At 44.7% G+C, this 12,325-nt stretch overlaps 1 protein-coding gene across 3 annotated transcripts in view; it reads left to right on the plus strand.

Annotated features, from left to right (window-relative positions):
* The first annotated feature begins 900 nt into the window (after positions 1-900).
* The window catches only part of JAM2 (junctional adhesion molecule 2), a 57,903-nt gene continuing 46,478 nt past the window's right edge, over positions 901-12,325 (plus strand). For all 3 annotated transcript variants that reach the window (XM_082277499.1, XM_082277501.1, XM_082277500.1), the window contains exon 1: positions 901-1,036. In XM_082277499.1, the coding sequence (XP_082133625.1) occupies positions 982-1,036 (55 nt within the window). In that variant the 5' untranslated portion in view covers positions 901-981. The remainder of the gene's footprint in view (positions 1,037-12,325) is intronic.

Here is a 12,325-nt window from a genome sequence, read left to right on the forward strand (position 1 = left end):
TCTTTCTTTATTTTGTTGCCCTCAAACAAAATATAGCCGGCATTGCTGTTCTGATTACCAAAAAAAAAAAAAAAACCAAACTTGTGATACTTTTCTTGTTATAGGACTACTTTATATCAGTGGTAATGCATTTTTAAGATGTCGCTGGAAACTACTCAGATGCACTATTAACTGTCACAATGAGTAATTTTCCTTGACTCATAAATTTAAAGGGCCATTACACCACCTGTATATTTAACCAAAAACTCTCCTAGTCTGGTATAAAATAATCATCTAAAAAGTTTTGAAGGTCGCCGTGTGACCAATCTCCTGATGTAGGTGGGATTCTGTCCAGACCAGCAGTACAGACAGGCAAAAGAAATCACTGCGACTTCTTTTGCCTTAAAGCAGCGCCTCGCCCTAACATCGCTTTTTTGTTAGCCGGAATATCCCAATGTTTTTTCCGTGATTTCACCCCGTTATCCTTACTTCCAGCCTGGGTGGATTTGCCTGAGGGAAACGCACCAACAGGGACAACGCTTTTCTTCGAGAAGTTTCAGCTTTTCCTAACGAAAAGTTAATTCTGTTGCAACAAATGTCCTTGAGCTTATGAAGATACACCAGCTTAAAAATAAACAAATAAATGAACAAAACGGAGAGAAGAGCTGCTGGATACAACACAATACGGCCCCTGGGATGCGCGGGGGCATTGCGAGGGCGGTAGAGGAGAGGGATGCTCCCGGAACCGCTGCCCGCCGCAGCTCCCCGCTCTCGGGCGGGCGGGCGAGCAGCCAGGGCACATCCCCGCTTCCAGCCCTGACTCCTGCGTTCGGAGCGGGGAGACGCCTCCTCGGACACGTTAAAAGTTTGGGGCGGCTCCGGGCTCGGAGGAGGCAGAGCACGGGCGGTGCGGCTGCTGCGTCCCGGCTACCGCAACAGCTCCGCGGGCGCTGAGCCCCCGGCCCACCGGGCACCGCCCCACGCCGCCGCCACCGAGGGAAGATGGCGAACCGCAGCCTCCGCCTGCTGCTCTTCGCTTACGTGGGGGTCCTGAGCTGTAAGTGGCCGCGTCCCTGCCCCACGGGGCTATCGCGAACCGCCGCCCCGGGGAGCACCCCGGGCTCCCCGCCCCGCTACGGCGCTGGGTTGTGGGGGGACGGCCCCCCCGAAGTCGCTATGTGTATATTGAGGGGTAAGGCTCCTGGAGGTGTCGCTTTCCCTCCCTCATCCCGGAGAGAGAGGAGCCAAGTCGCGTCTCCAAGAGCGAAACATGAACGAGCGCGTCCCCCGCCACAGCCAGGGCGGTGTGCGCTGATTCTTTCCATGTGACTCTTCTTTTCGGGCAGATGTAACCTGTTTAAGGCCAGCCTGGTTTGAGTGCCAGTCGGCCAGAGCGGCCGTCTGCCACCGTGCAAACTTTAGGATGCGGGCTGCGTAGTTTGCTTTTCTGATGGCCTTTACAAGGTGAATGAGCAAAGGGCGGGACCGCGTTTTCTGCTGCCAGCACTGGGTGCTGCATTTCCAGAACAGACTTGAGTTTCCAGTATTTTTATGGTCCTAACTCCTTAGAAACAAAAGGGTAAGGTTAGAAAAAGTTGGACAAAGATTCCCCAGCCAGAAAGCACGCATAAATAATAGGAAAAAACAGATAGTCCGGACACATACCTGCACAAAACCAGTGAATTAACAGTGTTAGTAGTGCCAGTCATGATACGGCTGTCACTTTCAGATCACATCTTACAGTGCTTCTGTTGTATGCTTCTTATGTCTTATTGGTTTTTTGGGGAAAGGGCTGTACATGGAAATAGTGTTTTGAAAAGACTTATGTAGCAGAGTCATGCAATGAAATGCCCACCTGGGACCAGTCCAGGATGGATTCTCAATCCGTTGTAGATGTGGAACATCCATGGTACTGATGCTGGGTATATTTTGAGGTTTACCTTTCATTCCTCCTAACAGGACATTACCTAACAGAAAGTTGTGTGTGCGTAAACTTTTTTTGCAGAGTCCTGTAGTGGAGAGACTTGAAGTGATGCATGTCTGATAGGTCTTTTCCTCTCTTTCTGCTCCTACAAGACCTTATAGAATTGTTGGGCTGTTAGCTGAACAGCTAGTGCAGAAATCCTCTTTCACATAGTAAATAATAATAATAAATATGATTTTCTTTTTCTTTTTTTTTACTTCATTTCTTCATAATTGCATGATATATCTGAGCAGGTGAAGCTGCTGTGGTATTTTTTGGTGACACGTTTCAGTGTGTTCAGGCTGCTCAGCCTTCTGGTTAGTTGTCTGTTGTCAGTGCTGGCTTTGACTGCTAAGGAAATGATAGAGAGTGCAATACAGTGCATCAAAGTCTGGTGCCTACATTGTTATCAGACTTGGAGGTTTCTTCTTGGTGGGTGGGGTTTTTTTCCCCTTCCTGCCCCAATTCCAAAGAAATACCAGGTGGAAAGCAAGTTTACAAGCAAGGGGCTGATAAGAAGTCTTTTCATTAAGAAAGTGACTGTAGGTGAGTGGGTGTGCAAATGCTTATTGTTTGTGGGAGCCAGAGGAAAACCAGGCAGAAATCCAGGCAACCAGGAGTCTGCTGCTGCTCCTGTGGCTGGAGTGTGTTCACATTAACAGTAAGGCTGGGTAATTCTGGTGTCCAAGTCAGGCATATGGGCTGAGCAGCCTCTTATGTGGGACCCATATTCTCTGGAGATGGTGGGAAATGGGCAGAAATTACTGAGGAAAAGAAAGTAGTGGTTGATACCTCACAAGCAGCATAGGGGTCGGCCTCTTCTCCCAGGCAACCAGCAACATGGCAAGAGGATACAGCCTCAGGCTGAGTTGGGGAGGTTCAGGTTGGACATCAGGAAGAACATGGAACTTGGTTGTAAAGCACTGGAACGGGCTCTCAGGGAGGTGGTAGGGTCACCATCCCTGAAAGTGTTCAAGAAACAACTGGACATGGCACTCAGTGACCTGGTCTAGTTGTGAAGGTGGTGATTGGTCAAAGGTTGGACTCAATGGTCTTGGAGGTCTTTTCCAACCTGTGGTTATATTGTGGAGCAGGTGTAGAGAACTTTCTTGGTAGTTAAGCTGCAAAAATTAAAAGCTGTATAAATTGATCACAGGGCATCAGCATAGCCAAAGCAGATGAGGTTTGGATTGCTTTTCATTGAGAACCTGCTAAGAAATATTCATGACCTGCAGAAATTGTAGTTTCTGTGAGCTAATCTTCCCTTCCACATTTAATTTAGGGGAAAGTAAGGGAACTGGGGGTCTTTAATGATGTTCTCTCTTGGCATGAGCTTCTGGAACTGACATCTGAAAGTTGTAAAAGGTGCCACAGCATAAGACTTGTGAGCTCTGTTGACAAGACAGAATATGTACAGAAATTATTGTTATAAACCATCATGGCTTCTTGGGAGGAGATAGTATGCACTGACCAACTGGCCTTTCTGTGAAGCATCTAGGTGTGATTTTTCTTAACATTAGTGCACATTGAAATTAGACTTCAGCTGGTGATGCTAGAAACAAATGCAGTACAATGTGTCTGTGTGAGGACAATGCAGAGGCAATAAATAGTAGTCTTACATAAATATTTGGAGCTCACTGGCGTAGTTTGAGCAATAAATAAGGTGATATTTTGTGTATTTGTTTATTTTGGCTTAAGAAAACCCCACTCCTTATTCCTCAGAAATCTTTCACTCAGGTACAGAGATTCTAGACCAAAGAAGCCTTTTGTTTCTTCCCCCTCCCCCGCCCCAACAAGAAATCATAAAGCATGACTTGCATTGCTTTGAGAATTGACAGTGGAAGTGTTTAAACTATACTTTCTTGACTCTATGTGATACACAACTGAGGTACTCAAATTTGAGACTATTGTCAACCCTCAGTCTTTTGTTGAACCCTCTTTGTTTGTTTGTTGATTAGCTTGGTAGGAACTGATTTCTAAATTAGGCCATATTTAGGTGAGATGGGATTTCTTAAATTGTAAGACTGCATCCTTCTCTAGTAATATCTGTTCAATATAATGCTATAAAGCAGACTGCCTGGTTTTGGAGCAGGAGTAGGGGAAGAGGCATCAATTGAATGTTCATTCTCTTGCTGGTTTAGGTGAGAAGCAGTATTTCTTTGCTAAAGGCTGCTCAAGGTTTAGAAACATGCACAGGCTCTTAGACACTCCAACATAAGTTGTAAGAGGAGAATAAGCTGCTAATATATAAACAAACAAATGAAAACTAAGTACAAAAAGCAATGTTTGTTTCTAGTCTTCAGCCTAACATTTTTCATTTATGACTATGGTGATGCTGCACAAGATACCCAGATGCTTCTAAAACTGATACAAATTGACATGGTGGGAAGACTATTTCTGTCTTTAAAAGGGATACAAGGTTCTGTCCAGCTTATTTCATAACCTTTACAATTTTACTTTCTTGTTTAGATCCTCAGGGCCCAGAAGAAACTGGCTGTGAGTTACTGGCACATCTCTCAGAAATCATGGTTTTGCTGCATTTCAGCAAGTCATGCAGTTTTCCTTAAACCTGGGCATGCTGCTTGGAAGGGCCTCTGTATTCCTGAGAAGGCTCCGCCAGAAGTGTTACTGTTCTGTTTCCCTCCTGTCTATCCCCAGCAGAGAGGAGGCAGAGAGAGCTCTTCCTTGGCTGGCCCCATGGTATCATTCTTCTAGGCTGCTGGCTCCACAGCCTATTATTGGATGTGCAGAAGAGAAAATGAGGGTGGCTGTCTTCCCTCACTGCACACAGGAGACAAGAAACATGCCTGGAAATGTCACATCAAGACAGTTGCAATTCCTTGTCTCTTTTTAAGGTGGATGTACACAAGAGGAGGACTTGCCTTTGTTATTGCTTAGCCTCCGAGGTCCTGTTTTCTCAGCTTTAATGTTGCAACATTTCTTTGTTCATGTTGTAGGATACGTATTTCTGGTAATTGTTAATATCACAGGGCATCTGGCATTAATAATCAGAGTTAAAACTACCACTGTCATTAGCAGATCTAATTGAACCTGGATGAAGTCTTCCCTCCCATTAGCTATTTAACTGAATTACACAAAGATATTTTCGTGATTATTTCCTGTATTATACCTATAATTCCTGCTGCATCCTGTTTTGGTAGCTGCCAGGTTCTGCTTCAGAAACTGGCTGATGCCAGTGCAAATGATTTGGTGAGAACACAGAGGTAATTGAATTTTGACACCACCTTTTCTTTTCAGTTGATTGATTTAACAAAACACCTGGTTTCATTTTTCATGACCTAGAGCTACCAAACTTGTCTGTGTTCACTAACTAACTCCAAATGTTATTTGGGGTATGTGCAGACCTGTTTTTAAAGTGAACTAAAAATACTACAGCAGGTACTTACCCCTCCTCCAAGGGTGCCCCAGGTGCTTTTGTTTCTTCTCAAGTGCTGGTGGTCACTAGGGAGAAGTCCTCTTGTGAAGTATGGGAGAATCTTCTTGCACATCTGATATTAAGAAAATTCAGTTTCCTCATAAATTCGCATGAGTAGTAGTAATATTTCTTCACTGAAGATAGACAGTGACATGCTGTGAACCTTCTGCAGTAGCAGTAAGCAAGGTTCCTTTGTTCAAGGGGGAGTAGATTTGTGCTGGTAGTGCTTTTAGAGAGCCATGAACAACTAGTAATTTAGTTCTGCAATTGGGATGTAAAAGTTTACATCGGGTATGATCTACTTAGAATCAATCAACACTCAAAATGTAGTCTTGGTGTTGGAGCACTTCTGAAGACACTGGCTCCCTGCACATGGTGATCCCTTTTAAGAACACTTTTCTTAAATTAAGGCTTAGTGTCATACTCTTCTTTAGAAACACTAGAGATGACTCCAGTGCAAATGCTTATGTAAAGGAAGGGTACCCTAAATGTCCACATTGCGATATAAATATCTTGTACATTAAAGCAATTGAAGCACAAGGTAGACATTTGTACTTACCCTTGCAGACTGTTTGCCAGGGCCATATGGAATGGCTAAACACCCTTGAAGTTCACTTGAAGTTACATAATGATATCAAACAAAACAAAATTTGCATAAAATAGTGTCCTTGTTGATGAGCTGTCTTGCTGTTTTTTCTTGGTTTGCTGGGGTTTTTTTCTCCACCATGATAACTTTGTGGCAGTATTGCATATATGTGGGAAAAGAGATGGTTTACAAGTTCTTACTGGCTAGTTCAGTTCTAGTTCAGTACCATGGAGTGAGCACTTTAATGGAAACTGAGGGAAATGTTACGTGGAAGCTGTTTATTTTGTTTCAAGTAATTCCTTCTATTCTGGTTAGCTCACCCCCTCTCCCACCACTCCCACCCCAATTTTGTAAAGCTAACTTTGTTAAAGTTTTTCTTTCTGGCATGTCTTCTCCCATCCCCAGTACTTTTGAAAGAACCATCAGTTTTAGCAAAACATTTCCGCAGAAAAGCCTGTCACGTCTTCCTCAAAGCACTGTGATTGTGTTGTAATTCCACTTCAGGAAGCTTAAAGCAAATATTATGGTGCCCTGTAATCAAGACAAATTATTTGTTTCCTTCATGTAAAGGCTGGTGTTTTTTTAGCAAATTGAATATGTATTTCAGAGAATGAGACAGCAGATGAGGCTGGAGAAGCATTTGGATGATTGCCGGTGCTTGCGCTCACCTGTATTTCCAAAATCACTTTTTTTTCCTGGAGGACTTCAATGAGTTATGTCACCTCTGTGCTCACAATGAATCATCAAGCACTCAAGTGCTTACATAAAATTGCTTAAACTAGGCAGAAAGTAAGCTTGGCAGCAGAACATCTAGTCCTGTTTGCTTGTTGGTTTCTAACACAGTAGGAGGTGAAGGAGCTTTTGGAGAAAGAAGAAGGGGAAAATAGCAATTTCTGAACTAGAGCAAGTCATATAACAGTTGTAGTTGTTGAACCATTAGTAAGTCTGTAAGCCTTTCTGGTTAATAGAAATTAAATCAGGCATCCATTTTCTCCCAAAGATTATTTGCAGGGGAAAACATGAAAAAATATCTGGTAATAAACCTTTTTGAATGATAGCTTTTCAAAAGTTCAAAACTTAGCAGTTTTCAGTAAGAGATGGGAAGATCAAACTTGAATAGCTAAAATTTGATTCTGATTGTTTAAAGAGGTATGAAATGGTCAGATTTGAGCTGGAAAGAACAGATCCTACGAGTATGCAGTTTCAATAGATATATTTCATAGCTCTTAGGTGGATTAACATCTTAAGGATTCTACATGATTTGACCCCATCCAAACCACTGGATCAGATTCAAAGGGAAACAAAATATATTATTGTCTGGATGGAAAAATTGTAGGGTTGTTTTGATACCAGATAATTTTAACAAAACAGGCTATATTTGTTGTTCACAAACTTCTAACATATTACTTGGAGGTAATAATGGAAAATTCCTGAGAAATTACATTTGCTCAAAGTAATATAATGTAGAAACCAAAATGATTGTATCTCAGCCTGCAGAAAGTGCCCAGTATGAATTGGGAGACAGTCTTGGGGGTGGTTATGCTAAGGACTTATGTATGTTAGAGTTGGACAGGTGTTTGTCCTTGACATACTTGTAAAAATATGAGGAAAATACATGCAGAAAACTAGCATTTGAATGCCTATTATCTAGTCAGACAGCAGTTTGCCACTAGAATATATAGACAGTATTTATCTCTGGAGGCCCTGGCTCATAACTGAAGCCTTCTAGCTGCTGTACTGGCAAAAATGAGTAAAAAAAATGTTGGACATTAGTATTTCTCCTTTTTTTTTTTTTTTCTTTCTCTCAGGGAATTTTCTTCCATTTGTTGCCTAAGAGATGAGAACGACGATACTTATGAGACAAAAGATGTGGCTAGGAGGAGGAGGAGGTGGAAGGGTGCAGTTGGCTACCCTCTTAGCTGGAGGCCTTTCCCTTGGGAAGTGCAGAGATACTGCGAGATTTTGGCTGGGGACAGTCACGGGGACTGGGCTCAGCTCCTTGCTGTCTCTCATTCTCGGGACCAAAGGAGAATGGTCAGGCTGCTGCAGGGAGAATTTGCTGCCTCCGTGGAGTCCAGCCCTTCACTGCTTCTCCTACCATAGGTGAGCCTTTGTTTGTAAGAGCGGCTATTGTACTGAGACCTTTTCAACACCCGATCTCACCGGAAAGGACCCTTACTGTTGGTGGGACCCAGCCCACTGCGGGGCTGGGGCAGTGTGATGCCAATCAATCCCAGCCCATCCCCTGGATCAAGTTTCCCGAAGGGGCAGACTCAGAGGGTGGGTCGAGGGGAGGCTCAGAAGCCTAAGCTGCACTCCCCCGGGCAGTGCCCGGGTACAAGCCGCCTCCCCTGGTTCAGGAAAATTCTCGGTTACTCGGTTGTTCATTGGTTCTTTGTTATAACTCCCGCCTCTTGGTTCCCCCCCCGCCCCCCAGTGGTTGTTGTTACATTGTGTCCTCCCCCTGGCTTGTAACTCATTGGTTGTTTTCCCCTTTCACCGGGGTTTTCAAATTCCCTATAAAACTGAGGACAAGCCTCAGGGGGGGCCTTCCCGTCTCATTCCATCCCTTCCGAGCTTGTTTGGATTGCAAAACTTCTGACAATAAGCCTGTTAGAAGCCAGACCAGAACAGCCTCTCTCTTCCTTTGTCTCCGAGCTAACGTGAGCCAATACCATCGGCTCCTGCCATGTTCCCTCTGCAATGAAGCCAGCTAGCTAGCTCAGCCAGCAGCCCTTTTCCTGATGCCGAAGTCGCTTCAGCGACGCGCAGAAGTAACGCAGCTGGACTCTCTCTGACCTGGGGCATGCCAGAGCTCGTGCCTCGAGCACCAAGACCACCTGCTTGGGTGCCTCAAGGGAAAACCCGGGACTCCGACCCCATCTGGAGGGAATGTCTCCCAGCTGCCACTGCCCAGCTCCACTGTCTTCTGCTGCTGCTTCAGGCTTTTTGCTACACTTTAACCTGACAGCCCAGAGACCCCGCAGCTCTGTAGTTTTTGCTACACTTTGTTTTGTCACCCCAGGTGTGCTCCCCTCTGCTGTTCCAGCCTGCTGCTCTGAGGTTCCTGCTACAGTCCTTTTTGCCATCCAGAGGGGCACCGGGACCCGCTGCCCCGTGTGAGTTTGCAAAGGGAGCTTCTTTTCTCTCTGTCCCGCCAGCTGAGGCGCCATTAACCACGTGGAGAGGCAGCTGAGCCCACGCCACAGCGCCCCCTGCAGGCACGAGGGAACCATCGCACCCGCCCTGCCTGGCCGGGAGCCAATAGCGCCCCTGCCGGCTATGCGTGGAACTGCACTGAAGGGGAAAGGACCCCACAGCTGAGAGAGGCTGTGGTTGGGTCTCTGGAGGGTTTTTTCTGTTTGTTGCTGCTGTTGTTGCTTGTTTGCCTTGTATTTTATATATATATATATATATATATATATATATTCCAGTAAAGAACGGTTATGCCTTTTCCCATATCTTTGCCTGAAACCTCTGTAATTTCAAAGTTATAATAATTAGGAGGGAAGGGGGTCGTATTTTCCATTCCAAGGGAAGTTCCTGCCTTCTTTGGCAGGCACCTGTCTTTTAAACCAAGGCAAAAAACACCTCTAAAACGATACCTGTAGAATGTGTTGGTGTGTTTAGGTGCATGCTCTGGGTCACTTTTGTGCTCTAGTACCCTTACTGTTACGATAAAATGGCCTTAAAAGTAAATATTGATTCTTTGCTGTTCCAGTTTGGCCAAATTTAGAAATATATCCTCTGAGGGAAGGCACAACCACCCCTCCCCCACCAGGTTCAGGAAAAATAAATTTTCCTCGAAGGAAAGTGAAGGAGATTAAACTATTTATTTAACAAGCACACGGGAAAAGGAAAACAATGCTAAATAATAAAATCTCTCGCTGTGGAGAAAAAAACCTGGGAAAGTGTTAGAGTCCTCCCTTTGGTATCCTTGGAGCTGGGACTTGGCCCAGGGCCAGGCCCTCTGCGCTTGGTGAAAAGTCCTCCTGATGTGTTCTAATATTGAAGCAGTCCAGCAGAAAAGGGAGAAAATCCAAAATTCCAGGGAAGGGGAAAAAAAAATTCAACTCTCAGTCTCTCTCCGGAGAAAAAGAAGCTGAACCACTGGGCAAAAGCTGACTGGAAAGCCGCAAGCCGGGTGCCTCCTCCCTCCCCTGCCGCAGCTGGAAAAAAAATGCTATCTCTGTGTGACCTTGAACAAGCTGCAAACTGCTTTGAAAAAGTTTTGCTCAGTTTTTTTCCTTCCCCCTCTCAGCTCACTTTAGAGGCATAGAAAGGCACAAAGTTAATTTCTGGGCATAGGGCAGCGACATGGGATATAAATCATAAAGTCACCCCAAGACATTTGCATTTTAGACTATTGGGCCACTTAAAGTGAATTTTCTGCCCCTTCTCCAGTCTTTGAGGAGGTCACCCACAAAGGAGAGAAATTCTCTCTTAAACTCCTGGCTTCTTGTTTGTGTCTCTTGCTTCATGTACCCATGAGCCAGATTGACTGGGATTTTGGGAAGTGTGACAAGACTTTGATTCAGCTCTGACACTGTCCCAAGTAGTGGTGCTGAGCATTTCCAAGACTGGGATTCAAGCACGCTGACCAAGTTATTTAATAACAAAAGACAATACTTACGTATTTGGGCAGTCTGATTTCCTGCCAAAATGGAGAAAAGTCTGGGTGCGGATGAGAAGTGATGGCTTTGGTGTGGCAGGACCTAGGAGCACTGCTGGCCAGGAATCCCTGCAGTTCTTCCCTATGAGGGTGGTGAGGCCCTGGCAAGGGTTGCCCAGAGAAGCTGTGGCTGCCTCATCCCTGGAAGTATCCAAGGCCAGGTTGGATGGGGCTTGGAGCAAGCTGGTCTAGTGGAAGGTGTCCCTGCCCATGGCAGAGGGGGTGAAATAAGATTTGGAAAAAGGTATATTCTTTAGTAACTTCTACCAGACAAATACATATTGTTTAATTGCTTGAAACTTAGAAGTTTCCAGTCAGGAATTTATACTGCCCATAAGCAACTCCATCTTTTTTGCAACACTTGTAGGAATGCTTAAATAGAAGAGGATTATCTCTAAACCCAAAGTATTAGAATATCAAAGAGAGACATCTCTGATATCGTCTTACCACTGTTCAGAAACAAAAATGTGTGATTAATGTTGCTGGGTTGAGTTCTTTTGTGTTATTGGTTTACTGGGGGGGCGGGGTTGTGTCTGTCCGCACCTCCTGTGCTTTTTTTTTTCCCCCAAGAGCAAACATGTATCACAGGGTTCCCCTTGAAAGGTAGGGAAGATCTCCCTTTTTCTTTTCCTTTTTTTTTTTTTTTTCTTTATGCGCTAATGTCCACATAAAGCCCAATTAAAAGTCCATTAACAGCAACGTTTAGATGGTGGAAGAGTTTGTGCAAAAAAGGTCTTTATCCTGCAAGAAGCTTCAGCAGCTTTCCATCTAAATGTCAGTAAATATTTTCATGTGAAAGGTAAATGTTTTATTTTTAGTCAGTGTTTGATTATTCTTTGTATCTTGCCATGAATGCTGCTGTGGCCTTCTGTTCACCAGCATAATGGTCCTCCCTGGTGTAATGTGAGTCACTGAATCATGAGACTGTCATAATCATTTGAGAGGCTTCTATAAGGAAAATCAGTATTTCAGTATTGGAATAGAGCAATACAGCACCTGAAAATGTAAAAAAGCATTGGGACAGACAGGTAGTAGCAAGTGCTTGTAAGATTTGATGATGCTTGTGGAAGGTATCTTTTCAGCTTTATACCGGCTAGCGCTTGTATTTCAATGCCTTAGAAAGCCTCGAGCAGCCTTGAGAGGTAGCAAGGGCGATCTAGCACTTTAGTAGCTCTAAAATCGGTACCTGAATCAGCTGCAGAGCAAATACCATCAGCAGAAGCAAAGAGGGAGAAATATAGCTCCCTGCTTGCTCAATTCCCTGCAGTTAGAAGCTTTCAAATGAGACAGACAGCCAGAGATGTTCACAGGAAAGTAGCTGAGCTGAGAGAGAGGGCGTAGCCTCCCCTCGACCATCTTTTATTAGGAGAAGGGGAAAGGGGAGGACTGGGGGCGGACCCGGGGTGACCGGCCAATCAGACACTGCTGAAGAGTCTGAGTTACATTTGGCTTTCCCTGCGCTTGGAACAAAGGAGCTCGGAGCACATGGGCAGGAGCATGTGTCTTTGGGAGGGGGAGGGGAAGCTCAGAACAGGCAGCAACAGATGCTGTTGTATTGGAATGACTAGTAAAGCAAAGACATTGAGACACTCCAAATTTTCTGGTACCATCCAACCTGGTGCCTGGGAGAAGAGGTAGAGAAAAGTAGGGAGACGCATCTGTAGTGGAAGTATGCTTAGATATCAAAAA

Source organism: Coloeus monedula, assembly GCF_965178545.1.
Source record: "Coloeus monedula genome assembly, chromosome: 3".
NCBI classification, from domain to species: Eukaryota; Metazoa; Chordata; class Aves; order Passeriformes; family Corvidae; genus Coloeus; species Coloeus monedula.